The sequence below is a fragment of the Trachemys scripta genome, chromosome 4 (assembly GCF_013100865.1).
Source record: "Trachemys scripta elegans isolate TJP31775 chromosome 4, CAS_Tse_1.0, whole genome shotgun sequence".
Lineage (NCBI taxonomy): Eukaryota > Metazoa > Chordata > Testudines > Emydidae > Trachemys > Trachemys scripta.
Genome location: NC_048301.1, coordinates 103667767 through 103686748, shown reverse-complemented (window position 1 = coordinate 103686748; position 18982 = coordinate 103667767). Strand labels below are relative to the sequence as shown.

Sequence of the window (18982 nt, the reverse complement as noted above, 5' to 3'; positions counted from 1 at the left end):
GGGGGGCAAGAGGATGATGAGAGAAACACACTTTTAAGAAGAATTAAGCATTATACATATAGTTAACAGAACAAATTAAAAACCCCAAATACAGGAGACCAAAATCTGCCATCCTGTAAAAAATATGACAGGTTTCAGAGTAGCAGCCATGTTAGTCTGTATCCGCAAAAAGAACAGGAGTACTTGTGGCACCTTAGAGACTAACAAATTTATTAGAGCATAAGCTTGAAGTGGGCTGTAGCCCACGAAAGCTTATGCTCTAATAAATTTGTTAGTCTCCAAGGTGCCACAAGTACTCCTGTTCTTTTTGTGATAAATATGAGTGGTTTTTTTTTTTTCTCAAGGTCAATATGTACACAAATAATTGAAATGAGAAAGGATACTTTTTCCTTACATTTGTGCTTAAATACTGTCTCCGAATTTTTTCTTGGAATGGACAGAGCTTTGTAACTTGAAATCTTTCCAAGTTACTCTTCATTTTCATAACCTGAAAGACATCAATAGGAAAAAAGTGTACAAACTCCTGCATATGAACATTTTCTTGCTTTCAGCAAATTGAAATACCTGGAAGCTAGTACCTAGGGTTACTGTAAATATGCACAGTTAAAACAAATTGCTAGGAAGCACTTACTGTATTGAAAATATGATCTCTGTTTTAAACTTATGGAAACAAGCACTAAATGGCTATGACCAGATGGCATTCACCCAAGAGTTCTGAAAGAACTCAAATATGAAATTGCGGAACTATTAACTATGGTTTGTAACCTGTCCTTCAAATCAGCTTGCGTACCCAATGACTGGAAGATAGCTAAAGTAACGCCAATATTTAAAAAGGGCTCTAGAGGTGATCCCGGCAATTACAGACCAGTAAGTCTAACGTCAATACCAGGCAAATTACTTGAAACAATAGAAAAGAATAAAATTGTCAAGACACATAGAAGAACATAAATTGTTGGGCAAAAGTCAACTTGGTTTCTGTAAAGGGAAATCATGTCTTGCTAATCTATTAAAGTTCATTGAAGGGATAAAACAAAATGTGGACAAGGGGGATCCAGTGGACATAGTGTACTTAGATTTCCAGAAAGCCTTTGACAAGGTACCTCACCACAGGCTCTTATGTAAATTAAGTTGTCCTGGGATAAGAGGGAAGATCCTTTCATGGATTGAGAACTGGTTAAAAGACAGGGAACAAAGGGTAGGAATAAAGGGTAAATTTTCAGAATGGAGAGGGGTAACTAGTGGTGTTCCCCAAGGGTCAGTCCTAGGACCAATCCTATTCAACTTTTTCATAAATGATCTGGAGAAAGGGGTAAACAGCAAGGTGGCTAAGTTTGCAGATGATACTAAACTGCTCAAGATAAGACCAAAGCAGACTGCGAAGAATTTCAAAAAGCTCTCACAAAACTGGGGCAACAAAATGGCAAATAAAATTTAAAATGTGGATAAATGTAAAGTAATGCACATTGGAAAAAATAACCCCAACTATATATACACACAATACGACGGGGGCTAATTTAGCTACAACTAATCAGGAAAGAGATCTTGGAGTCATTGTGGATAGTTCTCTGAAGATGTCCACGCAATGTGCAGCAGCAGTCAAAAAAGCAAACACGATGTTAGGAATCGTTAAAAAAAGAGATGGAGAATATCTTATTGCCCTTATATTAACCCATGGTACGCCCACATTTTGAATACTGCGTACAGATGCGGTGGTCTCATCTCAAAAAAGATATACTGGCATTAGAAAAGGTTCAGAGAAGGGCAACTAAAATGATGAGTGATTTGGAACGGGTCCCATATGAGGAGAGATTAAAGAGGCTGGGACTTTTCAGCTTGGAAAAGAGGAGACTAACAGGGGATATGATAGAGGTATATAAAATCATGAGTGGTGTGGAGAAAGTGAATAAGGAAAAGTTATTTACTTGTTCCCATAATATAAGAACTAGGGGCCACCAAGTGAAATTAATGGGCAGCAGGTTTAAAACAAATAAAAGGAAGTTCTTCTTCACACAGCACATAGTCAACCTGTGGAACTCCTTGCCTGAGGAGGTTGTAAAGGCTAGGACTATAACAGGGTTTAAAAGAGAACTAGATAAATTCATGGAGATTAAGTTCATTAATGGCTATTAGCCAGGATGGGAAGGAATGGTGTCCCTAGCCTCTGTTTGTCAGAGGGTGGAGACAGATGGCAGGAGAGATCACTTGATCATTACCTGTTAGGTTCACTCCCCCCGGACACCTGGCATTGGTCACTGTCAGCAGACAGAATACCGGGCTGGATTGACCTTTGATCTGACCCACTATGGCCATTCTTATGTTCTTAAACTTAAGCGGTTTAACCGAGCATAATATGCTTCACAAATGTACTGTGGTAATTTCTACAGTATCTTTGTCAGCAACACTTTACATTTAACATTATTTATCGCTTTGCTTCAAGCCAACAGCGTACTATGATTTTTAAAAAGTTTTGCAGTAGAAGGCCCAAGACATCTGAATAGAAGTTTTCATTTCCCATAGTAACCTTCTTTGTCTGATCCAAAATGAAGCACAGTGGTTAAACGCCTTGTGCAAGGTCAAATAGGAAGACAGTGGCAGAGCTAGAATCCCATGCTCTAACCTTTTTGAAGTGCAATTATACTCTGCAAGGTGACTAGAATGGCACAATGATTCTGTGGATGTGTGTGAGATTCTATACTAAACTTGCTCAGTTTAGACAAGTTCTTTCCTGCCTACCACTGTTATCTTGATCTTGAGATCCAAGGTTGATTTTTTATTTTCTTTCTGGTTCTCATTACCAGTAATCAGGTTTCTGCAATTGGAATATAGGTAATATGACAATTTGAGCCACAAGAATTCAGCCACTTCTTCTGTATTGTGGTTAACAGGACATCGAAAAACAGATTTAGGCAATAGCATTGACAGATCACACTCCAATTACGCAGAGGGAGCAGATCTGCTGAGTTAACTACACTATTTTTACATAGTGGCTTTCTGTCCATAATCATTTAAGGAGTGAAAGGACAAACATGTAGAGTTTTATATATACACACCACATGATTAATAACACTGGTGTACAATTTTTGAGACATCGTCTGCTTCAGAGATAAAATGTGCTATTTATTATGTATTTTGATGTGCTGAATTCAAATATGACAATTAAAACAACTGGCTACTGTTTAAGATACTTAAGTTTTTACATTTTATGTCTATGTATATTGTGTAGATAGTTTTAATCATAAATTGTAAACCTAGGTCTTTTCATGTGTTTATGGTTGCTTTACGTGATAATATTTCACCTGTCCTGTTTATGTAACACTTTTTAAAAATCAGCAAAAGAGTTATACAAATAAAATTGTTAATGAAACAAAAGGCAAAAAACTTATGTACATAGTTTAGTCCTATTCAGTGTCTACTCGGCGCTTCTTGACTTGTCTCTTGTATTCATTAAATGGAGCATCTCTTGTCACTGTCCAGCAATAGTCTGCAAGCATTGATGGGCTCCATTTGCCCTGATAGCGTTTCTCCATTGTTGCAATGTCCTGGTGAAATCGCTCGCCGTGCTTGTCGCTCACTGCTCCGCCGTTCGGTGGAAAAAAATCTAGACGAGAGTGCAAAAAATGCATCTTTAGTGACATGTTGCAACCAAGGCTTTTGTATGCCTTGAGGAGGTTTTCCACCAACAACCTGTAGTTGTCTGCCTTGTTGTTTGAGGAAAATTTATTGCCACTAACTGGAAGGCTTTCCATGCCGTCTTTTCCTTGCCACGCAGTACATGGTCAAATGCATCATCTCGAAGAAGTTCACTAATCTGAGGACCAACAAAGACACCTTCCTTTATCTTAGCTTCACTTAACCTTGGACATTTTCCACGGAGGTACTTGAAAGCTGCTTGTGTTTTGTCAATGGCCTTGACAAAGTTCTTCATCAGACCCAGCTTGATGTGTAAGGGCGGTAACAAAATCTTCCTTGATTCAACAAGTGGTGGATGCTGAACACTTTTCCTCCCAGGCTCCAATGACTGTCGGAGTGGCCAATCTTTCTTGATGTAGTGGGAATCTCTTGCACGACTATCCCATTTGCAGAGAAAACAGCAGTACTTTGTGTATCCAGTCTGCAGACCAAGCAAGAGAGCAACAACCTTCAAATTGCCCAAAGCTGCCACTGATGTTGGTCATAGTTTATGCACCTCAAAAGTTGTTTCATGTTGTCATAGGTTTCCTTCATATGGACTGCATGACCAACTGGAATTGATGGCAAAACATTGCCATTATGCAGTAAAACAGCTTTAAGACTCGTCTTCGATGAATCAATGAACAGTCTCCACTCATCTGGATCGTGAACGATGTTGAGGGCTGCCATCACACCATCGATGTTGTTGCAGGCTACAAGATCACCTTCCATGAAGAAGAATGGGACAAGATCCTTTTGACGGTCACGGAACATGGAAACCCTAACATCACCTGCCAGGAGATTCCACTGCTGTAGTCTGGAGCCCAACAGCTCTGCCTTACTCTTGGGTAGTTCTAAATCCCTGACAAGGTCATTCAGTTCACCTTGTGTTAGGAGGTGTGGTTCAGAGGAGGAGGATGGGAGAAAATGTGGGTCCTGTGACATTGATGGTTCAGGACCAGAAGTTTCATCCTCTTCCTCGTCTGACTCAAGTGAGAATGATTCTGGTGCATCAGGAACCGGCAGTCCTTCTCGGTGGGGTACTGGGCGTATAGCTGATGGAATGTTTGGATAATGCACAGTCCACTTTTTCTTCTTTGACACACCTTTCCCAACTGGAGGCACCAGGCAGAAGTAACAATTGCTGGTATGATCTGTTGGCTCTCTCCAAATCATTGGCACTGCAAAAGGCATAGATTTCCATTTCCTGTTCAACCACTGGTGAAGATTTGTTGCACAAGTGTTGCGGCATATGTGTGGGGCCCACCTCTTGTCCTGATCTCCAGTTTTGCAGCCAAAATAAAGGTGATAGGCTTTCTTAACCATAGTGGTTATACTGCGCTTTTGTGATGCAAAAGTCACTTCACCACAAACATAGCAGAAGTTATCTGCACTGTTCACACAAGTACGAGGCATCTCTGCTCACTTTGGCTAAACAGAAATGTGTCCCTTTGCAAAATCAAACACTGACAAATAAGAGAGCACGACACTGTATGATTTCTAGAGCTGATATAGGGCAATTTGTTCAGCAGAGTGATGTAAGCTTCGTTATGATTGCATCATCCATGACTTCTAGGAATAACATGATGCAATTCATATCATGTATGACGCAATACCAGCTTCAGATTGCATCATTCATTGTTTTGCATAAAAAGCAAGTACTGTCCAAACCCAGTCAAGATTTATTCATAGATCCAGTCAAAGATGTATTTTAGTCATTTCTGGTTTTAATTGAGATCCCTTTTCTTTATAACTCACTTATCCTCCGCCATTCCCAAGTCAAGGGTCGTATATACTGACCCAATAGCATATCTTGAAAACTAGAGCCAATCAACAATTTTAAGCATCATTTTCGTTCTCAGTGACCCAGAATTAGTAAAGTTTGACTACATTTATTTCAGAAGCATTTTGGCTGTAGAGCAGTGTAATGTGATACTACAGCTTGAATAAAAAATACTGTCAATTGTCTCATTACAGAATACACATATAGTTACAAGATACACTGACATTTATACTAGCAAGTTTATATCCTCAATCCCTCTTACCTTTTCTTCTAGGAATGGTGTATTAACAGGAAAGCAGGACCAGAAGTGTCGCAGTAGCTCCCCAAGTGCCACATACAAGTGTTTCAGTTCAGACTGAACATCATTTGGCACCATCTCTGCAACAGGAAAAGAAATTTTCTAAAAGGCATGTTACTTAAATTATGTAATATGTAAGTAAAATAAGAGTTGGCTAATACATAGCGAAAGCTGTTTGATACCTGTAACAGGAGCAGTCTAGGGCTCAAACAACTGTATTGTGCCAGTCCATAAGCAGAGAGTCAATTACACTATTTCTCTGTAGTCTATTTATCAGTCTCTTAAAACAGATGATCATTTAAAAAAGTTAAGAACAGAGTGTTTATTAAACTTATTCCCCTGGAGCTAACAGGACCCAAAAAACCACCCACCGTGGTTAGGAACACGACCTTAACCTGCTTTCTAATATTTTGGGACTGACACAGCTACAACTACACTGTATACAGTTATTTCATAGACAGATTTGGTTACAAAATCTGTTTCCAAATCAAATCTAAGGCTTTTCCCCTAGAATAAATGAAGTTTTATTTTGTAAATGGCAGAGAAAACATAAGAGCCAAGAAGCTACCCCTCCGCTTTTACACTCCAAGGCCAGGGAGTGTTGAGTTTTAGCCCTTAACTCAAGGCTTCAGAACTTTCATTTGTTTACATCTGGCAGCCGGACTGCTGCTGCTACCTCTTCTCTCCTGTGGTTCCTCACTGCTACCACTGCAGAAAGCCAGAAGGGGGAGAGAGAAGGGGGAGGAGAATACACAAAGCAGGTATAGAGATGAAAGCACCTAAGTGTGAGCTGAGAGATTGGAGGAGAAAGTAGGCTTAGGATATGTCTTCACTAGCAACATGGCAGCACTTTAACATGGCTGTGTAGTCGTGGCACCAGTGCTGGGAGACAGCTCTCCCAGCGCTGTAAAACCCACCCCCACGAGGGGAGTAGCTACCAGTGCTGGGAGTGCAGCTTCCAGCGCTGGTGCACTGTCCACACTGTCGCTTTACAGAGCTGAAACTTGCAACGTTCAGGGGGATGTTTTTTCACACCCCCGAGTGAGAAAGTTGCAGCACTGTAAAGTGGCAATGTAGCTAAGGTCTTACTGGCTGTCCTCAACTGAACAGAATGGCCACTCGGGCCTCACCCTATCTGCTCAAAATGGTGGCAATAGGTTGGAAGCAGCTAGACAGGGCCTTTAGTGGAGGAGTAAAATGGTCTTACCTTTAAATAACTTAATATTCTGTGAGTCAGTCTGACTTTATTTGCTCCTAGCTATCTTAATTCCATTTACCTCAGCACCAGAGCCACCACTGCCTCCTTATTGGGCAGACTGGATTGCTAGTTTCTTTCAGAATTTTTCCTTTGTCACTTCCACCTGATAACTTTTATACTTTGCAACTGTATTTTAGATGAATGTCTCTGCATTTGCTTTGTCAGCATAAACGGTTGTAGCCAAAAATAAAAAAGCCAGGGCCCCCACCGTGTTGTTGGTATAGTCTATATGGCTGAATGATAACATACTCTGTAAAAACTTACGGTTTATGGCTTGCTGTGTCCCACCTTGCATAAGTGCTCCTCCAGGTGATAGGGCTGTGATGCTGCTAGTAGCAGCACCACTGGAAAGAACCTTAAAAGAACCAAAGTCCTTTCATATCATTTTCCCCAGTGACTCGCTTTAAAACATTTTGGACAAATGAAGTTAAAGAAAAGTGTGAATTGCACTGGCTCAGACATATCAATTAGGACGTTAGTCAGTCATCTTAGATTGAAATAATTTTGGAAGTATAAAAGTAATCTCCCCATTAATGTGAGAAGGAATTGGACATGTAGTTCTACTAAGCATTAACTCATGTTGCCTTTGGAAGTTCCAGAAACCATGATAGGAACAGACAGCACCTGTCCACCAGTATTGCTCTCAAATTGATGTTTATAGTGTGGGTTCTTAACATGCACATGATATTGCCGAACTGGTGCATGTATTGAGTGATCTTGACTTACATACAAATTTTTAATAAGGCAATATAACAATTAAAAGAAAATTTTCACTGGTCCTCATGACTTTAGTAGAACGGTGAGGCACAAACAATTGTGGTAATTTAATAAGGGCCAAATATAAATTTTCTGAATGCAAGGGAGGTTACGAGAACCAGCTGCCCCAGCCAACCTGAGGGCACAGCACACAGGCAGCCATTTGATAACCTCAGAGATGTAATAGGACCTGTGTCCTACTGATTCACTTAGTCACAAACCACTGGCTGTGACCTTTTATTGCCATTGACTCCTCCCCTCCTTGTGTCTGAGGTAAGGGCCACCAGAAATAGCTTCACCTTCACCTTGTGGAGCTACGTCCCAGTGTGTGGCTTTGTTCTACCCTGTGCAGTACAGCAATGCTGATTCCACTACATTTGGAGCTTCCTCACAGGTATGAGAGTGCTGTAGGATTTGTCCATCAGTATCAGCAACTCTGGTAGTTACTTGTCTTAATATTATAACTTCAGAGAAGAGCTGAAGTGGTATGGCTAAAACACTGCTGTGCAACTTAATTAAGTGTTGTTCTGACTGAAGACTTCTTCTAAAACAGTTTCCCACATTATGCAATTTAATAGGAAAAGTATCAGGTTCACCTTGAGGGACAAAACTGTGCAAGTACCATAATTCTAGTAAGTCAAGAAATATCTGGACTAGTATTAAGGAGGAAGTTTTACTTTTCTGTATTTAAATTAAAATGAATTTTCCTACCTGAGTTAGTCTGGGTACATAGGCTTCCATTTCTTCTCTAATACTATGAAAAGAATTAATAATATCCTGACTGGTTGCATATTGCTGTGATTGAATTGGAGTTGGACCATGATAATACCTATGGGAAGAGAAAAGGGAAAAACAAAACAAAACACAAGGTAACTTAATTCCCAGTAGACTAAGATTTATGTAATGTAGCAGTTGCACCTCTCAGATTTTAGGTGCAGTACAAATTTGGCTTTTGGCCTCTATTAAAACTTAAATAAATCAGGGGTCTGATTGGAAATGTAAAAAATAAAATAAAAACGTAACTGTAAGCTTTCAAATTCCACTGCAACCTACGTTTTTCCCATATGCGACAGCAAAATGAGAAGGGACAGGCCATTCTTGATTTTTTTGTTATGCAGATCTTAGGGCAGGTCTATGCTGCATTGGCACAGCTGCAGAGCTCTCCTGTCAGCATAGTTAATCCACCTCTGTGAGAGGCAGTAGCTACACCTCTATTCCGATATAACGCGGTCTTCAGGAGCCAAAAATCTTACCATGTTATAGGTGAGACCTCGTTATATCTGGGTAGAGAGAGGAACTGCTCCTCGCCCCAGCTCACCTCCGCTCTGCCTCCGCCTCCTCCCCCAAGCGTGCCGCCACCGCACTGCTTCTCCCCCCGTCCCTCCCTTCCAGGCTTGCCGCGCCAAACAGCATTGGCGCCGCAAGCCCCGGAGGGAGGGAGGAGAAGCGGAGCTGCAGCGCACTCGTGGGAGGAGACGGAGGTGAGCTGGGGGGGGAGGGGAGGCCGCAGCAAGTAAGGGGGGAGTGCAGAGGAACCGCTTGCGGTAACACTAATTCGGATATAACGAAGTAAAGCAGCCCTGCCCCCCGGAGTGCTGCTTTACCGCATCATATCCGAATTCGCGTTATATCGGGGTAGAGGTGTATGTTGACAGGAGAAGCTCTCCCGTTGACAAAGCGCTGTCTACATCGGGGGGGGAGGGGGGTGGTTGTTAAGGTTGGTATGACTATATCACTCAGGGGAGTGGATTTTTCACACCTGACTGATGTAGTTATACTGACACAGGTCTGTAGCATAGACCCGGCCTTAATGTCATCACCCCTTTTATGCTTTGCTCAGCACTGGCAGTACTGTCACTTAGACTGTCAGACTCCAGATGAATGGGGCAAGTCCCACCTCTCAGGACTAGTATTCGACAAACACCACTACACCATTGGTTCACATTTGGAAGGATATCTTTGCAACTGTCAGGACAAGAGATAACATTTTTCAAACTGAAAGGTTAGGTTCTGGAAGACAAAAGGGAAGCACATCACAAAAGAAGTGAATCAAACCATTGAGAATTGTCCCAAGTCAACACCCAAGTAAGATCTGTGTCTGTGCAGAGTGTGCAAATATTTCCAAATGCATCATACCAACAGAAATGCTGATAAGATGTCTCAAACTACATTAATAAGGTAAATTTGTTAGATTTTCGTACTCAGACTAAAATTATGGATCTCGTCTAGCAATAGTTTGTAATAGGTTTACTAAATTCACAAAAGTTATGAACTAAAGATACAGTTTTGCAAATGGTAACTACTTAAATTCATTTAAACAAGGTTTCAGATTAATTAAATTTTAATCTAGAAGCATTCAAATGCCATGTAAAATACAAAGCAGATTAGGGACAGATTGATTCTGAATAGATCATAAAGAGATTTATATTAGTTTTAATATGTTGAAACATCCAAAGAACTGCAGTTTTCTTTTATTCATTGAACTTACCGATCAGATTTCTTTAGGTTTAGTGCAATAGTTTTAATGCTATTATTCTTTCCTAAATCTTCATATTCAATAGCCTCCTGTAGCTTCACCTGCGATATGAGACACAAATCAAAACTAATTACTTATGATCTAGTTGCACATACGTAGACTGTGCTTTTTTCCTTGTCCCTTGTTTCCTGGGAAGAGAATGGAAAAAAAACAAGATAAATGAAAAAAAGCCCAAGTGGCTCAGATCCTCTGCTCTGGCAGTGCATCACCAGCGTAGGTTGGGAGGAGAGGTGGCTTTGGCCGCCTAGCACACTTCTCAGTGACTGGCTGTGACGGCCACAAGATCCCTATACTATTTGCCATGGCATAGGGGGAGCTGCGGTATTTTCTCTATCTCACAAGAGGATTACCGCCATATACACGGGTCTTCCTTCCATGGCAGGCTGTTGGCCCTGTTACACAAATAATTTTTTAAATAGCATTTGAGAAATTTTAATAAAAGCAGAAACTTGTCAAAGAACCTAGTGTCTGCCAGTTTTGAAGGAAGTCACAGTAAAACTCACTTGCTCTGCGAATATATGAACAGAAAAAACATGACTGAAGCCATATTTAGGTAAATTCTCTACTGAAATCCCACGTGCCAAGCTCCATGCCACCCTCCCTTTTTTAAAAAACATGTTCACACACTTGTTTTAGTACTAGTGGCCTTTACTACTTTTTCTGCAGATCCTGACCAGGTTTTTTTTTTATATATAATCAGAGCCACCTCATTTAAAAAAAAAAAGCGCACACATACATAAACAACCCTTTTGTAGTCCATGTTTATGTGCATGTGTTACTTCATACCAGAGGAAGGAACAGGGTTAATGTTTTTAGTGCAGGAATTTAAACCTAGAGCTAGTTCAGATATGTAGCTAAATAAGGTATTCATTTGTGGTAGAAAATATTAAGGAGCATTAACAGTAGTATACTTAAATATGATACAATGAAAATTAAATGAAAACTGCTTTGGAGATCTCTTGCTTTCTTCATCCATTAAGTGTAGAGAGATTTTCCTTTAGTCCTGTTCTGTTGTTCATTCTCACCGAAAGCTGCACCATTCAGTGAAGTCAGAGCTAGTGACTGCCCCAAAAGCTACAATGGGTATTTTCTAAAAACTATTTGCTACTTGTGTGGATTTCAAGTAATTTTTGGGGGCTAGGGGAAGTGTATGTGCAAGGTTAAAAGTTAATGGAATTCCCCCCTCCCCCCTTAGCTTTTTGGATTGCACTACACAGTCATTCAAAACATTTTATTTTCTTAGCAATTTTTACATAATTCCAGTAATCTAAGAGAAACACTATAGTTGCCTTATTTTTGTGCACCAATAATCAATCAAATCTGACACTCATTTTCAGTTGAGCACGATGATTCTGATGCAAGGTCAACCCTTTAAGTTGAAGTATCAAATCAGCATTCTGCTTACTAATAAGTAGTAAGTGTGCATTCCTTCCCCAATGTATTCAATATATTAATTCCATGCTATGGTTGCAACTACTATCATCTTAATTCTTTGCCTGGATATTCTCCTAAAGTGCTCAGGCACTTACAGTGGTAATACATAAATATAACCACACACAATGAACAGAACATGCATTTTAAGATCCATTAGAAAGGTATGGGGAAAAATGTCAATGTTCACTCAGTGAAAGAAAAAAAAAAATCAACAGGAAGATTGTATTATCAATTAAAGTTATTTGCATTTAAATAACTAAAGAGCTCTTTGTCAACAGCATGTTCATCTTAAGGCTGTTGTATTTAATTAATACTTTTGTCATAACTATAAAGGGAAGGGTAATAGCTGTCCTGTGTACAGTACTATAAAACCCCTCCTGGCCAGAGACTCCAAAATCCTTTTCCCTGTAAAGGGTTAAGAAGCTCAGGTAACCTGGCTGGCATCTGACCTAAAGGACCAATAAGGGGACAAGATACTTTCAAATCTGGGGGGGGGGGGGGGGGGAAGGCTGTTGTTTGTGTTGTTTGGGAGTGTGTTCGTTCTCGGGACTGAGAGGGACCAGACATCAATCCAGGTTCTCCACATCTTTCTAAACAAGTCTCTCCTATTTCAAACTTGTAAGTAAATAGCCAGGCAAGGCGTGTTAGTTTTCCTTTGTTTTCTCAACTTGTAAATGTACCTTTTACCAGAGTGTTTATCTTTGTTTGCTGTACTTTGAACCTGAGACTAGAGGGGAGTCCTCTGAGCTCTTTAAGTTTGATTACCCTGTAAGGTTAATTTCCATACTGATTTTACAGAGATGATTTTTACCTTTTTCTTTAATTAAAAACCTTCTTTTTAAGAACCTGATTGATTTTTCCTTGTTCAAGATCCAAGGGGTTTGGATCTTGATTCACCAGGAGTTGGTGNTGATTTTTCCTTGTTCAAGATCCAAGGGGTTTGGATCTTGATTCACCAGGAGTTGGTGGGAGGAAGGAGGGGAATGGTTAATTTCTCCTTGTTCAAGATCCAAGGGGTTTGGATCTTGATTCACCAGAAGTCGGTGGGAGGAAGGAGGGGAATGGTTAATTTCTCCTTGTTTTAAGATCCAAGAAGTTTGGATTTGTATTCACCAGGAGTTGGTGAAGGTTTTTCAAGGTTTCACAGGAATGGAATCCATTGAAATGGTGGCAGCTGAACCAGAGCTAAGCTGGTAGTTAAGCTTAGAAGTTTTCATGCAGGCCCCTACATTTGTACCCTAAAGTTCAAAGTGGGGATCCAGCCTTGACATGGTGGTAGAGCGGTGGGATCAGTTTAAACCCAAAAGCCCGTGAGATTTTTTTTTTTCCTTCTAGCTGCTTGGAAAGCCGAGCTGGAAGTAGATAGATGCATATCTTATCTCTCCTTGCCTGAAGGCAGAGGTGTTAAGTTTTTTTTAACAGGTCCTTTGTTAAAAGAAGTGTTCAAATGAGCAAACAAAGGTAAAAAGAATTTACAAGCTGAATTGGTTTTTTTTTTTTTTTTCTTTTTACATCCTCGGGAGTAGCTAGTTAGAAAGTCTCTGTTAACTCAGCAGCAGCCAGAGCTGAGAGCTTCCCAGTTTCAGCCAACTGCAGAGGGGGTGACCCAGCACAAGAAAACAGGAAAATGACTACCAAAGAAGTAGCTAAAAAAATAGAACTGGCCAAACTAGAAGCAGAAGAAAATGAAAGAAAACATCAAAGACTGCTTCAATTAACAAAACTCGAGACAGAGCAGAGAGAAAGAGAAGAAAAGGCCAAAAAGGAGGCCCATGAAAGAGAGATGGAGCTGGAAAAAGCCAAAGAGGAGGCTCACAAGAGAACTATGGAGCTGAAAGAGAAAGAGATGGAGGAGAGAGAAAAAGAAAGGAAGCATGAACTGGAAGTAGCAAAGGCTAAGCAGGATGCACCACCCAATGCTAACAACCCCCCTCCAGGTACCACTTCCCATCCCAGAAAATTCCCCACCTACAAGGCAGACGATGATACTGAGGCCTTCTTAGAAAATTTTGAAAGGGCCTGCCTTGGATACAGCATCGCTGCAGACCAGTACATGGTAGAGCTGAGGCCGCAGCTCAGTGGACCCTTAGCAGAGGTGGCGGCTGAAATGCCTAAGGAACACATGAACAGTTATGAACTTTTTAAAAACAAGGCCAGACTCAGAATGGGGCTAACACCCGAGCATGCCCGTCGGCGGTTCAGATCCCTAAAGTGGAAACCCGATGTGTCATTTACCCGTCATGCCTACCACATTGACAAAAATTGTGATGCCTGGGTATCAGGAGCAAATGTTAAATCTCTGGAAGATCTGCTTTCCCTAGTAAAAATGGAGCAGTTTTTAGAGGGTGTTCCTGAGGAAATAGAAAGGTACATCCTAGATAGGAAGCCCAAAACTGTAACTGAGGCGGGGGAGATTGGAGCCCAATGGGTGGAGGTGGCAGAAAAGAAAAAAACTAGTAGCAGTTGGAGCGAATATCAGAAGGGGCAAGCCGAAACAAAACCTTACCACGGGGGACAACCCAAGGCCCCAACCACATCCCAAGGGAAACCCCAGACGCCTTTTCACCCCACCACACCAGTCTCCACCAACCAACATCGTCCCGGTGATACCTTAGCAGGGCGATGTTTTAAATGTAATGAACTGGGACATATAAAGGCTCACTGCCCCAAGAACCCCAACCGATTACAGTTCATTACGCCCCTATCACACCAAAGATCCCCAAACCCAGATGCCTCTCTCATACCCTCAGATCGAAGGGAAACCTTGAGAGTGGGCGGAAAGAAGGTTACCGCTTGGAGGGACACTGGGGCTCAAGTGTCAACTATCCACCAATCCCTAGTGGACCCCAAACTCATCAACCCGGAGGCTACAGTGACAATTCAACCCTTCGTGTCACAGTCTGTAACCTTGCCTACAGCCACGTTGCATGTCCAGTACAAGGGCTGGTCAGGAATGTGGACTTTTGCAGTCTGTGACAATTATCCCATTCCCATGCTGCTGGGGGAAGATTTGGCCAACCATGTGAAGCTAGCCAAGAGGGTGGGAATAGTCACCCGCAGCCAGGCTAAGCAAGCTTTCACCCCCATCCCTGTTCCTGAGCCGTCCACCAGGGCCCCGTCTGTGTTACCGGAGACCCAGACAAAGGTGGTGGAACTGGATCCCCTGCCAACGACTGCATCAGCCGTAGTGGATCCAATCCCAGAGACCCAGCCAAAGCCAGTCCCAGAACCAGAACTGGCAACGCAACCAGCACCAGAACCATTGCGAGCCCTGAGTCCAGCGCTTGCAAACCCGTCTACAACTCCAACGCCAGAGGGCACCAGCGAGCCTGAACTGGCAGAAGCAGCAGATAACCCTACCCAAAAGGCTCAGCCAGAGCCTGAGATACCACATAGTGCACCAGTGGACAGTGGATCACAGTCAATGGAAACAGCCCCAGCACCTGCATCGCTTCCAGAGGGACCAAGCCCCAGTCCACAGTCCAAGGAGGAACTGATGTCTCCAGCATCAAGGGAACAGTTCCAGGCCGAGCAGGAAGCAGATGACAGCCTTCAGAAAGCTTGGGCGGCGGCGCGGAGCACCCCACCGCCTCTCAGCTCTTCTAACCGATCCCGGTTTGTTGTAGAACAAGGACTTTTATACAAGGAGACTCTTTCTGGTGGGCACCAGGAAGACTGGCATCCTCAAAGACAGTTGGTAGTTCCCACTAAGTATCGGGTAAAGCTCTTGGGCTTAGCCCATGATCATCCCAGTGGCCATTCTGGGGTGAACAGAACCAAAGACCGGTTGGGGAAGTCCTTCCACTGGGAGGGAATGGGCAAGGATGTTGCTAAATATGTCAGTCTTGTGAGGTGTGCCAACGAGTGGGAAAGCCCCAAGACCAGGTTAAAGCCCCTCTCCAGCCACTACCCATAATTGAGGTCCCATTTCAGCGCGTAGCTGTGGATATTCTGGGTCCTTTCCCAAAGAAGACACCCAGAGGAAAGCAGTACGTACTGACTTTCATGGATTTTGCTACCCGATGGCCGGAAGCAGTACCCTTAAGCAACACCAGGGCTAAAAGTGTGTGCCAGGCATTAACAAACATTTTTGCCAGGGTAGGTTGGCCCTCCGACATCCTTACAGATTCGGGAACTAATTTCCTGGCAGGGACCATGGAAAACCTGTGGGAAGCTCATGGGGTGAATCACTTGGTTGCCACCCCTTACCACCATGAAACCAATGGCCTGGTGGAGAGGTTTAATGGAACTTTGGGGGCCATGATACGTAAATTTGTAAATGAACACTCCAATGATTGGGACCTCGTGTTGCAGCAGTTGCTTTTTGCCTACAGGGCTGTACCACATCCCAGTTTAGGGTTTTCACCATTTGAACTTGTGTATGGCCGTGAGATTAAGGGGCCATTACAGTTGGTGAAGCAGCAATGGGAGGGGTTTACGCCTTCTCCAGGAACTAACATTCTAGACTTTGTAAGCAACCTACAAAACACCTTCCGACATTCTTTAGCCCTTGCTAAAGAAAACCTAAAGGATGCTCAGGAAGAGCAAAAGGCCTGGTATGATAAACATTCCAGAGAACGGTCCTTCAAAGTAGGAGACCAAGTCATGGTCTTAAAGGTGCTCCAGGCCCATAAAATGGAAGCGTCGTGGGAAGGACCATTCACGGTCCAAGAGCGCCTAGGAGCTGTTAACTATCTCATAGCCTCCCCCACCTCCAACATAAAGCCTAAGGTATACCATGTTAATTCTCTTAAGCCCTTTTATTCCAGAGAATTAAACGTTTGCCAGTTTACAGCCCAGGAAACAGATGACGCGGAGTGGCCTGAAGGTGTCTACTACGAAGGAAAAAAGGATGGTGGCGTGGAAGAGGTGAACCTCTCCACGACCCTTGGACGTCTGCAGCGACAGCAGATCAAGGAGCTGTGCACAAGCTTTGCACCAATTTTCTCAGCCACTCCAGGATGGACCGAACGGGCATACCACTCCATTGACACAGGTAATGCTCACCCTATTAGAACCCCACCCTACCGGGAGTCACCTCATGCCAAAACTGCTATACAAAGGGAGATCCAGGACATGCTACAGATGGGTATAATCCGCCCCTCTAAGAGTGCATGGGCATCTCCAGTGGTTCTAGTTCCCAAATCAGATGGGGAAATACGCTTTTGCGTGGACTACCGTAAGCTAAATGCTGTAACTCGTCCTGACAACTATCCAATGCCACGCACAGATGAGCTATTGGAGAAATTGGGACATGCCCAATTCATCTCTACTTTAGACTTAACCAAGGGGTACTGGCAAGTACCACTAGATGAACCCGCTAAGGAAAGGTCAGCCTTCGTCACCCAGGCAGGGGTGTATGAATTCAATGTACTCCCTTTCGGGTTGCAAAATGCACTCGCCACCTTCCAAAGACTTGTAGATGGTCTCCTAGCGGGATTGGGAGAATCTGCAGTTGCCTACCTCGATGATGTGGCCATTTTTTCTGATTCATGGGCAGAGCACATGGAGCACCTGGAAAAAGTTTTCGAGCACATCCAGCAGGCAGGACTAACTGTTAAGGCTAAAAAGTGTCAAATAGGCCAAAACAGAGTGACTTACCTGGGGCACCAGGTGGGTCAAGGAACTATAAATCCCCTACAGGCCAAAGTGGATGCTATCCAAAAGTGGCCGGTTCCAAAGTCTAAGAAACAGGTCCAATCCTTCTTAGGCTTGGCTGGATATTATAGGCGATTTGTACCCCACTACAGCCAAATCGCCGCCCCGCTGACAGACCTAACCAGAAAGAAACAGCCAAATGCAGTTCAGTGGACTGATGAGTGTCAAAAGGCCTTTAACCAGCTTAAGGCAACACTCATGTCTGACCCTGTGCTAAGGGCCCCAGACTTTGGCAAACCGTTCCAAGTAACCACAGATGCGTCCGAGCGAGGCGTGGGAGCAGTTTTAATGCAGGAAGGACCAGATCAAGAATTCCATCCTGTCGTATTTCTCAGTAAGAAACTGTCTGAGAGGGAAAGCCATTGGTTAATCAGCGAAAAGGAATGCTATGCCATTGTGTACGCGCTGGAAAAGCTACGCCCATATGTTTGGGGACAGCGTTTCCAACTACAAACAGACCATGCTGCGCTACAGTGGCTTCATACCGCCAAGGGAAATAACAAAAAACTTCTTCGGTGGAGTTTAGCTCTCCAAGATTTTGATTTTGAAATACAACACATTTCGGGAGCTTCTAACAAAGTGGCTGATGCACTCTCCCGGGAAAGTTTCCCAGAGTTAACTGATTAACAATTGTTCTTGGAATGAAACATATTGTTAGTTTTTATATAATCAGTAGTATGTCTAAAGGTACATGTGTCTTATTAACTCTGTTTTCTCCTAGAACTCCAGGAAGAAATCACAGCCAGTGTGGAACCGAACATCCAACACTATCTGTGATTTGGGGGGCGTGTCATAACTATAAAGGGAAGGGTAATAGCTGTCCTGTGTACAGTACTATAAAATTCCTCCTGGCCAGAGACTCCAAAATCCTTTTCCCTGTAAAGGGTTAAGAAGCTCAGGTAACCTGGCTGGCATCTGACCTAAAGGACCAATAAGGGGACAAGATACTTTCAAATCTTGGGGGGGGGGGGGCGGGAAGGCTGTTGTTTGTGTTCTTTGTTTGGGAGTGTGTTCGTTCTCGGGACTGAGAGGGACCAGACATCAATCCAGGTTCTTCACATCTTTCTAAACAAGTCTCTCCTATTTCAAACTTGTAAGTAAATAGCCAGGCAAGGCGTGTTAGTTTCCCTTTGTTTTTCTCAACTTGTAAATGTACCTTTTACCAGAGTGTTTATCTTTGTTTGCTGTACTTTGAACCTGAGACTAGAGGGGAGTCCTCTGAGCTCTTTAAGTTTGATTACCCTGTAAGGTTAATTTCCATACTGATTTTACAGAGATGATTTTTACCTTTTTCTTTAATTAAAAACCTTCTTTTTAAGAACCTGATTGATTTTTCCTTGTTTTAAGATCCAAGGAGTTTGGATCTTGATTCACCAGGAGTTGGTGGGAGGAAGGAGGGGAATGGTTAATTTTTCCTTGTTTTAAGATCCAAGGAGTTTGGATCTTAAAACAAGGAAAAATCAATCAGGTTCTTAAAAAGAAGGTTTTTAATTAAAGAAAAAGGTAAAAATCATCTCTGTAAAATCAGTATGGAAATTAACCTTACAGGGTAATCAAACTTAAAGAGCTCAGAGGACTCCCCTCTAGTCT

General features: G+C 42.6%; 1 protein-coding gene across 4 annotated transcripts in view; it reads right to left on the bottom strand.

Annotated features, from left to right (window-relative positions):
- The window catches only part of GTF2H1 (general transcription factor IIH subunit 1), a 43411-nt gene that overhangs the window by 1622 nt on the left and 22807 nt on the right, over positions 1-18982 (bottom strand). For all 4 annotated transcript variants that reach the window (XM_034770221.1, XM_034770220.1, XM_034770218.1 and 1 more), the window contains 5 exons: positions 10253-10341; positions 8476-8593; positions 7273-7363; positions 5715-5830; positions 395-487 (listed from right to left, as the gene is read on the bottom strand). In XM_034770221.1, the coding sequence (XP_034626112.1) occupies positions 395-487; positions 5715-5830; positions 7273-7363; positions 8476-8593; positions 10253-10341 (507 nt within the window). The remainder of the gene's footprint in view (positions 1-394; positions 488-5714; positions 5831-7272; positions 7364-8475; positions 8594-10252; positions 10342-18982) is intronic.